General features: G+C 42.6%; 1 protein-coding gene across 1 annotated transcript in view; it reads right to left on the reverse strand.

Moving 5' to 3' along the window:
• pappa2 (pappalysin 2) overlaps positions 1 to 16837 on the reverse strand; it is a 114697-nt gene extending 97860 nt beyond the window's left edge. The window contains exons 1-4 of the mRNA XM_085804087.1: positions 14705 to 16837; positions 9986 to 10218; positions 8162 to 8389; positions 7453 to 8051 (exon numbers count right to left, since the gene is read on the reverse strand). Coding sequence (XP_085660213.1) covers positions 7453 to 8051; positions 8162 to 8389; positions 9986 to 10218; positions 14705 to 15683 — 2039 coding nt within the window. The 5' untranslated portion in view covers positions 15684 to 16837. The remainder of the gene's footprint in view (positions 1 to 7452; positions 8052 to 8161; positions 8390 to 9985; positions 10219 to 14704) is intronic.
• Between the last annotated feature and the right edge of the window lie 126 nt (positions 16838 to 16963).

Consider the following 16963-nt stretch of genomic DNA (forward strand, 5'->3'; position numbering starts at 1 on the left):
CTGCTTATATTGTTCCAATAGCCCGAGGGAAAGACAGGTCAGTTTGTGACTATAAGAGCTCATCTGTCAGCTGGGAAAAATATAGATGGATGAAATAAGAACGCATTAATCCCCATCCACCCATCCACTTCTGTCAATGTACCATTAAGTGAGGCACTTTACCTCCAAATTGGTCCAAAGGTGTTGCTCATCAGCCAAGAGCTCTGCATGTGTGTAATCCTTCCCCTAATGCAATCCCTCCCTGAGTGCATGTGTCGTACTGTAAATAAGAATGTGGCACACTGCCTGGCTAAATAAGGCTTAAGATTTAAGATGCTTCAGGAAAACCCACTATATTACTGAAGCTGAGTTCAGCCGAGGCTGCTTGCAGTATCCATCACCCTGGTCTGTGCAATTACAAATGACAGGACGTTGACCACTAAAGAGTTGACTCTTTTACTTCAGAGAGCGCCTCGGTGGAAGTCTAAAGCCAACCTGGCAAAAAATAAATGGCTCTACATGATCGAAGTGAAAACCCTGGGTATGAGTTAACAAAATTACCATTTGTGGGCAAGTCAAACACTGTGTGAATCAACAGCAGAGTCAGCACCATGTGAAAATGTAGATGTGTGTCCATTCTAAATATTATTGTTGACAAGTCTGTTACTTTGAAGACTCTGGAGGCAGAAGACAGACTAAGAATGTCACACCAACAGCAGTCACATATTTTGACATATTATAGTCTGCGCCTTGCCTTTGTACAGTGTTATTTACTGACATAAAGTAAATACGAAGCATGTATAATCCAAACAGTTACTCCTTGATGAATACAGTGCTAGCAGAAGATAGCAGTACTCACAGATAATATGTTAAAAGTCGCTTATATTGCATGAGCTCAAAGGGCTGCATTGAAGGAGCACGTTCACACATACTGAGGACCAGCAGCCCCCAAAGCCACATTTCTACTACAGCTTTTACAGCTGTTTGCATTTGTGTCAGATATCAGCGCCTATCACCATGGACCACTGACTATACCTCTCCCTATACTATACCTCTCCCTTGAACAGCCATTACGTGATCATTATCTAGTTGCCATAAATATGCAGGCCTGCTAAACAATACTGACTGCCTCCAGTTTTGAGTTTTGATTTTTCATCTTTACAAAACCAAAATAATAGGAGCAAAAATGTAGGGAATGGATTAAACAGAATGTTTATCTTCGCTGATATAACACGTGTTCATTAACATGCCCACTTAAAGGGATAGTTCAACATTTTGGCAAATTGGCCCATATCGGAACGTTGCGAGACAAGAGTTGTTTTCGAGGCAAATGCAGAGACTGCTTGCCGAAAAAACGTGCATCAGCGGTTTTGCATAAATTTACCTTGAAAACAACTCCTGTTATTATCTCATCGCGTGGTGAATGTGCAGGTCACAACTTGTCCAAGAAAGCATTTTGGAGTTGTTGGATTGTGTATTTGATGAGTTTGATGAGGGAAACCAAGAAATCCCATTAGCCTCTGAACAGCTCACGGCTCTGCTCCGCCGTTCTAAAAATAGTTTGCACCGACAATCAAAGGTAACGAACCTACTCCTAAAACTATAGGGATTATGGCAATGGGCCAATTTGCTAAAATGTTGAACTAACCGTTTAACAAACGGTAGTTAAATCCAGAGAGGAGAGAAGCATTCAATACTACATACGTGGAACGATAAAAATAGACCATTTTCACGATAACACATCCACTATGGCCTGTATGGTATTTTGTCTATTAGTTATTTATTTCACTGTCAGAGTAATATTAACAGCTAGTGGTAGTGTGATGTCGTCGGGCTATATTATGAGTAAGGCATCGTACATTGTACAGACTTAAACTGAAGGATGATCTTCACACATGCCCCTCATCTTTGCCCATTTTTGGGGGTCAGGCTCTGCCAGGCCCCGGGTAAGCGGAGCAATCTCACTCTGAGCTGCTTGCACAAGCTGAAGTTTTCATTTTAAAAAGAGGCAGCTGGTAACGTTAAAAAAGTCAGGTGGAGACAATATTTTCATTCAATTAGTGGCGCTTATGTTAGTTGAACTATTTACCCAGCTGCAGCTGATAAAATACTCTATTGACAGTGACCAATTAAACCAGCGAATCAGCGGTCGAGTTGCTGAATCGAGAAAGTTAGGGGTCGTGCATCTTGTCGTTATTCCATGTCCATGGTGTCTGTGGTTGTGTGAGAACAGAACGCTGAGATGAAGCAGCTGTAATCAAGAAGGAGTGAGCTTTAGGAAACAATATTATGCCCCTTTGAGCTGGCATGCAGTGCTACATGCCAAAAGCATGAGGCGTACATCAGGCTGGCAGTATCAACAATTTGTGAGGAAGTCTGATTATTACTAGACCTGCGTTCACCGTTCCGGGGGGAGGGGGGCATTGCAGTGCCTGTTTTTTATTAGTAAATAAAAACACAATATAACTTGAGCAGGATCAAATTTGATCTAAAACAACAACGTCATGCATGAGATTCACATGCACGTATAAGCTTCAAACAAGGTTACAACAGGATTGTTCTTTCAGGGGAGTTGCCTGGAGCTATTTCCACAGAAGCGCATCGTCCAGGATTTGCTAACCAAAAAATGTTAGCAAATCCTAGACATGTGTCTCCGCGTAAATGGACATGATGTCCCACACAAACCCTATCACTCCCTATCCACCCTGCCTCTCTCTCTCTCCCTCCGTCCGTCTTTCTTTCCCCTCTGAACTTCCTTTTCTTTCATGTGCTGCCAGTATGTGCGGTGTACCTGCCCATCGCTCTATAACTGGCTCTCTGCAACAAATTTTTGTTTGTGACAGCAGCTGGCTTAAAAAAAAAAAACCTCTGGCCCTGTACTGGCCAGCAGCAGCTGCACACATATAGGGTCCCAAAATCAGAATACCTGGCCAAGAGCTTAGAGGAGAATAGGGAGAGGGGGTGGGGAGGAGGGATATCAAAAACTCAGATCCCAAACATAAAAATGGTTCAGTGCTTCACCAATGCCAGCAAAATGTCATCCTCAAATTAATTCTCTCTCCGCCTTAGAGAGTTGCAGGTTGGGATCCAGGGACACGCACTCATGAATGCAGGCATGTCGAAGCACTCACATACATAAGCGTTCTCTACAAGCTGGGTTCAGGACCTTTCCAGAGGACCTACACTACTGTTAGTCCTCTGGGCCCAGTCTTTTATGATACTCTGCTCTCCCGTGTATTGATTGTTCATGTTGTTTTCAAATAAAGGGGGCCGTAGCTTATAGACTATGGCAAGATTCACTGCAAGGGTTACGTTACGTCACTGCATACGAGCGCGCGCGCGCACACACACACACACACACACACACACAGGCACTGTGACTTTTGAGTTCAGCTTTCAAAACCTGAACAGCAGTGAGCTTATTTATGTAAAAGAAAAAAGAAGGGGAAAAAAACCTTCTGCACAGGACCAGATCTAATCCAGAGCTGTGAAGCAAAGATTTATACAAACCACCTACGAATCAGGACATTACACTGCGTCTCCAACTCTTTGACATATATCAAACTAAAGTAAAACAAATTCCAATTATCGCGTAAAGGTGAGTGGCAGATGTGTTTTCACTTGTTCTTTGGACTGTTCTTTGTAATAATTGTCAAGCTGATGATTAGGGAAAAAATGTGAGCATTTGATATAATTAACAATAACATTATTAATTGTTTAGTTTGTGCAAAACAACAGAATGGAGTGCTGTTGTCCACCTTCTGACTGCAGGGTAGATAACATAGGATAAGACAAGGAACATCTGACTCTAACGAGTCCAAACCAAACTTTTTCCTGTCTGTCTTCCCATGTCTATCCCACCACGCTCATGACAGGAATACATAAATTAGCATTTCCTCATAAGACAGGTGAAGAAGCCCCTGCGCCAAGCCTGAACGTTGAGACCACACACATGTAAGCCAGCTCTTTTTTTTTTTTTTTATCTTTTACCTAATTTCAACCATGTTCTGATCCGACAGAGGCCTGTTTCACATCCACACAGCTGCATAAATTCAAACTTAGAACTACCACAAAAACAGCCTCCTTCTGCTGGAGCCGTCCAGCTGAACTTGTTGTCTTCTGTTAGTTCCAAAGTGTTGAAGGTTAAGTGCCTGCCTTGAGGGCACATTGCGATTCAGGTAAAGAAAAAGAAGGAATTCATTCAAGGTTCCTGCTTTGTTTTCTATACCCAGATTTGGTGGCCAGATGGTCCAAAACATTATAGGCTATAGCCTTTAAGCTACTACTACTACCTAAACAAAAAGTAGAAGGCAATCCCAGGAATAAAGGAAGCTAAGAATTAGAGGTGACTGAGGCCCCTCTATTACCTCTCCTGCCATGTGTTTGGTTGCTACCACACTACATTTTACTTTATTTACCTCAACTGCAGAAGGTGCAGATGTTTGGAGGCTGTCTTTTATTAGAGGTGGGTCTTTATTTGTAATTCCCTCTGTTCATATATAATTGGTCATATTTCGGTAATAGTCCTTGTTTTAAACACAGCAAGTCTCATTCATTTTGATCTGCTCCTGCATGTCCCGTTAAAGTTACTGCATTGCACTCATAATACAAACAAACTCGACCCTCCCCGTAAACATTTCAAATGAAAAGCCCTCGAGCATTTCAGTGGACAGCATTGTGAAAAGTTTCCAGGTATCACCCACACCCAGACAGGATTAAAGCACAACAAACTATTCTACAACTTTGGGATGATTGATCCAGAATAAGAGAATAAGTGTTGAAAACAGCATGGTTCTATTTATATTTGCTCATTGAAAGTGGTAAGAATTGTAATTCAGATCTGATGGGGCAAACATGAATCTACATTACACACAGACTCATTATTAATAGTAGCAGTGTACATGGCACTGCAGCATGCACCAGTATTTCCTTCAACATGCAACTAATAATAATAATATATTGTGTACCCAATGAATCTTTCTCTGATTTTAATTGTGGCACAAGGCCTTGTAATAACAAATAAATTTAAATAAAGATCAGTTTGCTCAAGTATAAATGGAAAAAATATCTATCCTTCTGTTTTAAAAACATTAATACATCCTTGTGTTAAGCTCTCACAGTCTGTCAGCTCCAGACATCAAGTGTTAAATCTGTCAGTTTTTAAAAATGGCTCCAACCCCCACATGTTCTGTTTTCCAGTGTAAAGCTTGTGGTTACAATTTGGATTGAGGTTCTAGTCTTTAAGAAGCTGGGCCTGACGACCTCATGGCAAGACTTCATGCAAGCTATTTGGAACTCTGCATGAGCCTGTCTGTCAGAGTAAATGGAAGGCAGCGGGCTGCCGCTTGAGTTGTTTAGTAAAAATAAGTGTGTACTTTGGCCTCTTAACCCACCATCCCAACTTCACAGAGCTCTCCCTAAAAACCACTGGGGAAAGTGAGAGTACCAATTTGTTCATGTAGCATATTGAGCTGTTCATTGCTCTGCCCTGCTGAAGCACTGCAGCGTGCTACAGCAGATACTCACCACATGCAGAGTCTTATTTGTGGCCGTTTATGCCCTGAGACATGTTGTTCTCGCTGGCTTAAAACTTTACCCCTGTTGCTTTTTCTATTGTCTAATATACTAGTCCTTTATCTTCCCCTGCTTTAATAACTAAAATTGATGTGTAGGATTTTTTAAAGCAGCAAGACCACAACCTGAAAATGAATTGATTGATTCCTGATATAAGTGCAAATGCAATAAATGCAACCTCCACTGTTATTCAGTAAAGTGCATGAATTCTAGTAAAACTGTAATTACTGCCTTGAGGTCGTATGCCTCTGCCAACCAGTAGTCTCCTCTTCCTGAGTTAAAGCAATGAATGAAGGCTGTCACTACCCGATTTGCGACACTACCCGATCTGTGACAAAACTGGTCTGCGCATGCGCAGACCGGCCGCCATCTTGGACAGCTGCCTACGGCAACTCCACTTGGACAAACTTCATTTGGGCACTGCCCGATTTGCGTACATGCTTAAAGTTCTGTGAAATTAAAATACGGTACTGTGAAAATGATTAAAAAATAAAATAAAATAAAATAAAAACCGCGGAGGTCCGTCATAAGACAGCCGCGGCAGACTCGTTTATTCAGTGAGTGTTGTGGTAGTTGTGATTGTTTGTGGTTGTCATGGTGATGAGGCCGGCGAGAAAAGAGGACAGTAAACATTAAAAGTCCGCCTGTGTTCCTGTTTTCTGAGCATCAAGATCCAGACCACCACAACCAACCCTCAATTTACATTACTAATAAAGTATTTAAAAATAAAAAATAAAAAGATAAACCGTCTCTGGCGACGCACATAGGGCAGTGGTCCTAAGTCAATTCAACTAAGTTTGTCCAAGTGGAGTTGCCGTACGTGGCTGTCACAGATCGGGTAGCGTCGCAGATCGGGTAGCGACAAAGGCCAGTGTTTTTGCAGAACATTATGATGTCACAATGAAGCTGAGCTTTGACCTTTTGGATATAAAATGCCATCACTTCATAATTTTATCCTATTTGTCATAATTAATGTATGAATTCTGGAGTTGAGTTGAGATTACTAATGTTTTTTAAGATCATAGTGACCTTGACCTTTGACTTATTCACAACAACATAATGTCAGCGTGACAATGATTTTCAATTTGTTACTTCCAAAATTAAGTTTATCCTCCCAAAAGGACATTTGTGCCAAATTTGAAAGGATTCCCTAGTTCTTACATTCACAAAGCCTTAGTGAGATATCAAGTTGGAGAGAATGTAACAGAAAGACAAATGGACAACATTAAAAAAAAACATCAAAACAACTGTGTAATGTTACACTCACAATGTCGCACTGCTGCACTCTTCTCTAATAGAAATACTGTTTTTATCGTTTATAGTTTACAGTTATTTCATAGCGTGGTGACTGTTCAGGTCACAACTTGTCCACGAGAGCATTGTGGAGTTGTTGGATTGTGTGTGACATTTGATGAGTTTGATGAGCGACAGGGGACCTGTACCATTCACCTCCATTGTGTTCGCTGAGCAGCTCACGTTTCTGACCCGCAGATCTCAAAACAACATGCACCGAATTAAAGGTAATGAACCTAGTGTTATGACTATAGGGATTATAGCAATAGGCAAATTTGCCAAATTGTTGAACTATCCCTTTAAGGACCTGTTCTGGGATACACAGTGTCGGGACGTCCTGCCTGACCTGTCAGCCCGCTCCACTGTCCCGCTAGACGTTGTTCTTTTTTACTTTTTTTTTTTTGGCGCAAATGGAGTAACTAGTAGTGTAACTAGTAACACAAATAATTACTTTTGAATAAAGGTGATTATTAAGGAGTTATCAGTAATCAGTCATTTAATTACTTTTCCAGAGTAACTTGCCCAACACAGAAAACGAGTGACTGAAACCAGTATATGAAAAATCTGAGTGATGAGAATGATGTAATGTGCGACTGTTCACTTCACCTGTCAGGGGACTCGGGGTCAAAGCAGGTCTTGAGAACGTCAGTGATCTCCGGGTCGCAGCAGTCTCCGTCATCGTAGTCATAGTGTATGCTGTTGCACTCCATGTTACAAACGCCATCTTGTCTCTTCCAGTTGTAGCAGTGCCCCAGTCGGCGGCAGTCCCCTCCATCGTGGCCCGTTCTTGGATGGTCGCACTCGGGATCACACTGGCGATTCCCGATCTTTCCGATTCGACAGTTGCTGAGGATAAACCTCTGTTTGAGGCTGGAGTTTCTGACAGTGTGCACGCTCAGGTCCAGGGTGATGTTGTAGGGGCGAAAGGCCTCGGTCAGAGCCTCGTGCTGGAGCTCGATCTGGGATTGTGACACCGTGGGGTTCCCACCGTCGTCATTGGCGAGGTTGACGATCCGGTAGCGAACGCGCTTGGGGGCGCGGAGCTGCCAGTTGTCGTTGTAGCCTAAGACAATGTCAGTGTTGTCACAGGATGTCAGGCCACAGGGGGGCGGCAGGAATGTGGAGACAAGTTCTTCCTCAGGGACAGGAGTGGTGGTAATGGTCGGATGGAGGCCAACTTTATATGGCGCCCATTGCTGTTCCACCTAAAAGTAGCAAAACAATTAAAAGAATAATGCTAATGAAGATCCATCAATATTCCCATACGATTTCTAATCAATCCTGATATGTAATAGAAGCTAGATATAGACATTACATTAGTGAAGTCAGCCCACATCGCCAGGACCGGCTCACTCTTGTCAATTTGAAGTGGCCGCTTCAGCAGATCCTCATGAGAGCGGGCGTAGGCCCACAGAACCACACCCCCTATATGGCCCCTGAAGCTGGGCCCCTGATCTGATTGGTTACTGCCAAGGAAGAGGGTCCTGCAGGTCCTCATGAAGGGGCTGTGCAGATTCCCGGACTGAAGATTGCTTTCCCCAACCTGAGAGGAGAAACACAGAATAAACAAGAAGGGAAGAAGAGCAGCTATAATCATCTCTGAATTCCATTATGTGAATATAATGAATGATGATTAATAGTCTCCTCAAAGACAACTACCCAAATTCATGAGATTTAAAGGGACAACGAGGAGTTTTGGAAAAGCGAAGCGTTTTCACACTACATTTATGAGCCTCCATGCGCACTGTAAAATTCTTTGACCGGCGCAAGACGGACTCATGTTTTCATTCATCAATAATTAAAGTCAGAGGTTCAAAGAGGTTCACATACCGTCGTAGTTCCGACCATAGACGGCCATTCAGCTGCGTTATTCTCATTAAGGAAACGCTGGTCGGCTCGACTAGCATTTCCGCCACCACTAATAATAACAAAATAACGATAGAGACAGAACGATATATTTATCGAAAATGGGCCCATTAACAAGTGTGGGTAGCGGAGATTCATCCACATTAACGTGAGACTTTTTTATAACCGAATAGAAACTCCTCGTTGTCCCTTTAAAAAAAAAAAAAAAAAAAAGAAAGAAAGAAACTCTTAGTATTAAGTTACCAATAGTTTACAGCTGTCTCTGTGGCTATTTGAAGTCACTTGAGAGGCTGTCCATCTGGCTGTCAACGCTACAATATCAGAAGTTTTGTGTTCTTTTGTGCTCTGTCAGAAGACGTGAAATCTAACTGCCTCCATGCCAAAAGGATGATGCATTTATGCTGGATTGTTCAAAGGCATAGCTCTTACACCAGCTCTGTTTGCATTAGTTAAATTTGAAATTTAATAAGATATTAGGTAAGATAAGTCATAAAAGGTCATTCTTTACCTTTAATAACCATAATGATTTGAAGGTCCCATATTGTTTATGGGTCGGTTTCCGTGTTAGTTTTGATTATAAAGCAGGTCTAAGTTCTATGACAATACTGTGGAAGTATCAAAGCCTCAGTCCACAGAGAACTGCACACAGGCTGTACTCAAAAACTGGGCCTTAAAACCAGCCGTCAGAACACCTGTAACTTTGTGATGTCACAGCAAAGCCATGGCTCAAAAATCCAGAGAGCACATTTCAAGAGTTTCACTTTTATAAATAAACAATATAATTATTTAATAGATTAGATAGATTTAATAGATAGAAATAATAGAATCAGAATGCTAGATGTCACTGTTTTCTCCTCATTTTGTACACTGGACCTTTAAACCCACAACACTTAAAACATCAAAGAAGAGTTATATATGGGACCCTGACAATATTTTGGAATTTTCATCCATGTTGGCCCATAGGATAAATGTAAAAGTTCACCATAACCTAAGCATTATTATATACTACATTATATAATATATATTATATTTAATACACTACTTGTATACTGTTTTCATTGTGAGTCTCTTCTGCATTATGTTGTCAGTTAAAGTTGTCAATCTCTCCTCTGTCTGATTCTGATGGAGGGGAGGCAAGCCCTGACTTTGGAAACAGATGAAGATCATTCTTATCACTGTATCTCAGAGATCACGAAACTAAAAGGGAAGCAGAGGTAAATGACCCAAACCCAAAGTGTCAGCCAAAGTTCAACCATGCACCAAGACCACACACCTTAGCTCCATCAACATACAGGCTCATGTTGTGGCCGTTGTAAGTGGCCATCAGGTGGGTCCAGGCGCCGGCTCTGTATCGGTGATGACTATAGACGGTGGTAGATTTGACAGCCCGATCTGTCCGAAGGGTGAAGTAGAACCTTGCGTCTTTGGTACCATCTGGTTCCACGGTGCGGATGCCCACTGACCAGCCCTTCTCACTCAGTGAATGGGAACAGTTATCAAACACACCTACAGCAGAGGGAAAGTGATGAAAATAAATTATTTAGAAGAAGAAAAAAACACTTGTGGAAACCATGTACTCTACCGCTGAGTCAAAGGACTCCAAATGGTCAATGCCCTCCAGATAATGAATAAATAAACACACTAACAAGCAATCTGTCCAAATGATCGCAGCTCTGTGGACCGGGGGAGAGAGAGAGAGATATAGGGAGAGTGTGTAAGACAGATACAGAGAATAGACAGAGCCAGAAACAGCAGGAGAGAACAGAGAGGGGAAGAAGGACGGAGGTATTTCACTCAGCCAAGGCAAGGCCGTGATGTTTCCATCTGCTGTTGCAACAGACACACACAGATCCACATCTGCAGCCCAGATGTCTAACACTGGGACAGCGAAGGGTCAGGGAAACCCTTCACCCTCCTCGACACTGTACGTGTGTGCATGTGTATATGTTTACTTGCATATGCGTGCATGTGTGTAAAGTGGGCACCTGTAGCTAACTATCCCTAAGGATATTATTAGGATGTGAGCCAGTTGTGTGGTGAAACATTTAATTAGAGAAAGGAGTGGCTGAGAAGCTCTAATGAATCCTGCCAGTAAAATCTGTATAATCAACTGAATTAGATTGTTGTTGAATTAGATTTCAGCGTGCAGTGTTTGTATATATCGCCTATTGTACCACGTGTAATTGGTGAAGGGGAATGAGAAACGCCTTAATAATAATGGCATTATTTTTTTTGGCAACTTGAAACAAGAGGATTTATGGGAAATCTGGTCTGTTGTGAAGCATAACATGACATTATAATACTGAGGTCAAAGATACTGATGTTTTAAAGGTGCATTTGTGGAGAACAGAACTAGCGGAAAACACATCACTGACTCTTCTGCTGTGTGATCACCCTGGTTCCCTCCACACATAGCCAATGAGAGTTTTCCATTGGCTGGATCATTGGATTATTGCTTAAAAAAAAAGTAAGATGTGTTACAAAAAAGAGGGTTATGATACTTAGATGAAAGGTTTGGCAAGATAATAAGAGTCACAAATTCCTTTCATGAGTTTTGTAACTGGTAACTAGGGCCGTTGTATAGGGGAAAAAGGTGATGATAATTCTAGGGGCCCAGCGTCCAAAGGGCCCACAAAAAACCCCAGTAGTCTAATTTTTGTATGGCTGAATCATTCTACATAAGACCCTCACTAATACTCATAGTAATGCTGCATTAGCATCAAAACAAAATAGGCAAAGTAAAAAATGATAATACATACGTAGTCTAAGAAAAAAAGTGGGAAAAGTCAGGGGCCCACTTTAGTATTCTTTCAGGGGGCCCAGAATTCCTAGCAACGGCCCTGCTGGTAACTAGAATGGTCACCTCACCAACCGGTCCGCTGTTCCTGAGTTATGATGTTGAAAAATGGCCAGATGTGTGTAGAAGATTATGATGTCACAGTGAGGTTGACCTCTGACTATCTGGATATGAGATGTCATCACTTTGTCATTTTATCTCATTAGGCAATTAAACATTATTTTTCAGCCGGGTCTTTATCAGGAATAGTGACAGTGCCAGAGAGGCAGACAACATGCAGCAGAGGGCTGCGAGGCGGATTCAAACTTATGCCGCGGCGCTGCAGTTGGGACTAGGCCCAAGTGATACGCACTCTGTGAGGTGAGCTACCAGACCACCCCGTCCTGTATCAATTCTTGAGTTATGGACAAAAACATCTTTTGTCAGCTTTTGTGAAATTCTACCCAGTTCATCTTTGTGTGTTTGTGTCTCTGACGTAATGAAAATCCCTCTAGGCTTCTTCCCTGATATATCATATTCTCAAGCACGTGAGGTCACGGTGACCCCCCCCCTCACCTTTGACCTCTCTCCACCAAAGTCAAATCAGATCATCACTGAGTGCAAATGAATGTTTGTGCCAAATCTGAAGAAATCAAGTTTGCTCAAGCCAGCAAACTGTTTTTTACCTCTTGCCTAAAACTGAAAATCAATTCCAGTGTTCAGACCCACGTCATTTACTCTCTTTGCATGGGGCGGCCCTTTTCCAACCTGTTTTCAACTTTTTTTTATTTATTGATTTTTCAACATTTTGTTGCTGTAATATATTTGAACCTTCTGTATTTTTGCAATCTGGCTGAATTTTCCAGAGTCATGCCGATACATTGGCCAATAATGGTCATTATACTAACAAATTACACAGTATCTCCACAAATATAAGCAGATAAATGATGTAAAATAATAACAACAACCTTCATGGTGCATCCCATATTAATGCAACACCTAAGGAAACATAAGAACAATGTCATTGTGACACTGTTTGTCAAACCACCCCTATCTGTTTACTACATTCTCTAACACGTGGTCAAATATACATCGCTGACCAGCAGGAGTCAAACTAATGTCAATGCCACGTTCAGCTAAAACAATGGGGATTTGTTTTTCAGTGTATTTGTCAGATTCCTTAAGGACACTACAAAGAGATGGGCCTCAGCCACAAAATGCTGCCCTCACATAAGGAAGCAATGAGGGGAAAAGAGTAATGTAAGTAAGCAATGGAGTCCGATCTTTGATCAGAGTAAATGTGAGCAGACGTAACAGTTTGTGGTCTCCCTCACTATCTGGGCAGCCACGGTGCTACATCATAGCATTTTCATCCTCTTCGATTTGTTTGATGTACTCTATGTGTTGTTCTGTCAAAAATGCGCAGCTTTTCAAACACAACATTCCTGCCGAAGGGAGAAAAAAAAAACAGTAACGTTGATCATGTGAGAGACCCTGGTGGTGAAATTAAGGTTTCATAACGTCAAAGCGTCTCGCAGCCTCTGATCAAAATCAACAGAAACCCACAGACGAACTAAGTATGAGGAGAGAGACTGAATGAAACACACCCTGGGAATTGTTCATGGTTATGTAATCACATATTCAGTCAGAGTCTGGGTATTGAATGAAAATACCATTTAATTCATTATGACAAAAAAATGTTATTGTCATCAAATACCTCACTATAGGCTATTGTGGAAGTTATTAGCTCAGTCTAAACACTTGTGAGGCTGCAATTACCTCTATTATTACCAGGCTCTCTGGAACTAGTAACCTAGTGTTTTTGTATACATTTAACAGGTATTATTCCTCACCACTACCATTACATATCATCATCATAACTTGCCTGCAAGTTTATTTATTTATTTAATAATTTATTTAATTATTATCGATCATTATCTGTATCGTTCTCATCATTACCAGTGATCAATCAATGTTTGCCCTCATCATTATGATAATCATATCCATCTTTAATGCACTATGATGATTCCACATCTTAATCCTCATGTTTGTCAGTAGCATCATTGCAACACTCCCATCACACCTGCATCACCACTGTCAGTGCTATTATCCAATTATGGTCATTATCATCCAATACTGAGAATGGAAAATGTGTTGTGTGTTGTTGTTGTTTTTTTTTTTTTCATTTCTTTAACTTGATTGCATTCTTTTGGTTGTAAATAATGTCATGTTTGTGTGACGTTGCTGCATCGGGCTGAATATCAAGATAAACTTCAACACCACTCACTACTATTTAAAGAAAATAGAGTAATCACATTTAAATAAGTCAATGTTGTAGCTCCATTGAATTTGAACAGAATGAACATTGTGCTGTCAGTGGTGGTTGATGACTGTCTGACACTGTTAGTACCATTACAGATGCAGGAAAGGAGGGAAAGTTCCACAACAATTTTCCAGAGCCAAAGCTGACATCCTCAGATTTCCTATAGTTTTGCTCCTCCTACAATCTAACCACTTAACTCAGGGTTATATAAATAATCAATAACTGACTTATATTATCAAATGGGCTAATAAAGTCAATCAAATAACCGATCATCTAATATTTCCAGCAGTAAATCATCATAACATCATCATGTATTCCTGAATTGCTGTCAGCATGTCTGCAGCAAAAAAAAAAGAGAAAGAAACTGGGCTGGGAGTAAAACCTCGGATAAACCCTGTCTGACCTTTGCCGGGGAAACCAGCCTCCTGGGACCCGTATCTTTATCTTGGAAAGCATTTAACAAGAAAATGTCACACGGGATGAGACTGTTGTTAAAAGGGAAAATTCAAATGTTGTTAGGTTAGCAGCTGACACAAGCGATTTGTAACGACAGAGAACAAGGAACAGTGAGAAAGCATGAGCAGAAAGAGTTAAAGTAAAGGAGCTGGAAACTCGCTCGCCACTTCAAAGCAGAGGTTAGAACGGAGGCTGTATATAGGCAGATACAGTAACCAACAGGAATATAAATACATATTTACTTATTATATAATAAGTGAAGCAGAATGAACGGACAGGGCCAAGTCTAAAGTGACTTAATACACAGATTAGGTCAGTAAACAGAAGACAAGTGTGTGTTCAACTGTCACTAACTAAATGAGGCATCACTTGAGGCTGTGGGTCCAAATCTCATGGGAGAATTTTTTTGGGGGGAGACACGATCAGTTAACACCCACCTGCTATGACTGCAGGATTGCTCTGCCCTCCCTCGGGCTTCACCCACAGCTCCAGGCTGAACTTGCCTCTCGGCAGCTCCACCCTTGCGCTCGGCTTCAGCTTCAGCTGCTCCCGTCGCCCGCTGAAGTACAGGGCGGTCATCCACGAGGGGGGCACCCGGAGCACTGGGCTGCCCCACGGAGACGAGCTACCCGCGGGCACGCTCGCCGGCGGGTCTGCCTCTTCCACCTCCCCGGAGTAGTCCGCGGTACCGTCCTCCTCCTCCACGGTCCCGGTCCCGGTCGAGGAGCGCTGGTTCCCATCTCCCGTCTCGTGCTGCAGCCTGTGGAGAACCTGGAGTCCCATAGAGTCCGTAGATTCGTCGCGGAAAACTTTCTCCCAGCCGGAGGTGCCGTCGACACTGCGAGCGAGTCTGGAGCGGGAGCCGCGGGACAAGGCGCTCTGCCCGGCGTCTTTAGGCAGAGGCTTCCCGGGCAGCTGTGCGGCGGCGGCGGCGGCGTCTTCTTGACGGACATGGTTTTTGTCTCTCCTGTCGTTTATGGAGCGTTTCTCATCCAGCCGCCCCGGCCAGCCAACATATCCGTCCTTCGTTCCCACCGTCACATCCTCTGTGTCGCCCCAGCCTCCCCTCTCCTCAGCCCGGTGCGCCCCGGTGTCACCCCGTATACACCCTCCTGCACAAACCGCAGGAGCGCTCTCTGCAGCGTACAGTTGTCTGAGGCTCGTGTGCGTCCTCGGATGGGCCGCTGGAGGGCGGTGTTGGGAAGGGGAGAGAGAGCGGGGCTGTCGGTGGTGGTGGTGGGACCTCCGGACGCCGGAGACGGTGCAGGGTTCACCTGCTAGCCTGGAGAGCTCACGGTCCGCCCGCCGGGCCATGGCGCGTTTGTACCGGCTGAGCGCGTCGGAGCGAACCGGATTGAGCAGCCACGTGTTAGTGATGAGGACGAGGAATATGGCCAGTAGTCTGATCAACAACATTGTCTCAGGTTAGGCAAGGTAGCCTACTTTACAAAGGTGATTTAAAAAAAAAAAAAAAAATTAGATGAAAAGGGGGAAAGATTGAAGTTATTAAAAGTCAACCCCTGGTTTCCAAGTCAGCAGGAAGAGGTCTCACTTGATTATTTTTGCGCACATTTCTCCAACAGTGAAGAAAATTTAGCTACCTAAGAAATTAAGACAAATGAAATATAAACTATCAGTGCATTCAAAGGAATCAAACTAATAAAAGTCACATTCAATGTTTCTCACATGGACTTATTGCGCATTGAGGTTCTTGGTCTATATTTGGTTTTAAGTTTTTCTTCTTGTTGATTTTTTTTTATTTTATTTTTTTGAATGAACACTCCTGGAGAATCACAGGAAACATTCAGATCTTCAGCTAACTTAACCTAAATCCTTTGTTGGCGCAGCTGCAGTGGCTCTCCACTCCTGCACTTTGCAAGGAGCTTTAGGAGCGGAGCTTTACGTCCTCTCCATTCATGTTTACTGTCTGCGAAATATCTGCAGCCTCTGGCACTTTGTTTCTGCTGCAGGTAGAAAAATCAACCACTTTCTGTCTGTCTTTCAGTAGGCTGAGCCCATGAGGTAAAATAAAGATTTTTTAAAACGTCACTAGACTGATTTTTTATTTATTTATTTTAAAAAATCATAAGAAACAGACTTATTTTATTACTGAGGAAAATGTGGACGCAGTTTCCTTGCATGAAGAAATCCGATATCACTCCATAGTGACTTTGCACAAAGCCTCTTATATTTTGTTACCTGACCATTGCGGCATCATTTATGCGTCTTGTTCCAAAATATGGCTGCAAGGTGAATCAGAGTAATAAAAAAAAAGTCAACTCCAGAGGCAAATGAAGTGCAGTGCAAAGTGCCAGCTCTAAAATAGTTACCCTACTTGTTGAGCAGAAGCTTTCATATTTTTTTTTTTTTTTTTTTTTTTTGAGAAAGAATAGGGAAAAAAAATCTTAGTCCATTAAATCATGGTTCGGCATCTGCGTGTCAGCTCCTCCTGGTATTGTTGTGCGTCTGTGAGCGCTTCAGAGAGTGACTTGCTGCTCCTCTGCACCGGTCCATGCAGTAGTTGTAATATCCTCCTCCATTCACTCCTCCATCAGCCCCCCCCCCTCTCTCTCGCTCTTTCTCTCAGTCTCTCTGTCGCTCTCTCCAAAGAGTTTTTTTTTTTTTTCTATCAGGGAGCCCCTGCCCGCCCTGACATCACCGGTAGGGGAAGTGTGGTGGTGGTGGTGGTGGTGGAG

The sequence above is a fragment of the Trachurus japonicus genome, chromosome 17 (assembly GCF_045865225.1).
Source record: "Trachurus japonicus isolate A0001 chromosome 17, Traja_1.0".
In the NCBI taxonomy this organism is placed as follows: Eukaryota; Metazoa; Chordata; class Actinopteri; order Carangiformes; family Carangidae; genus Trachurus; species Trachurus japonicus.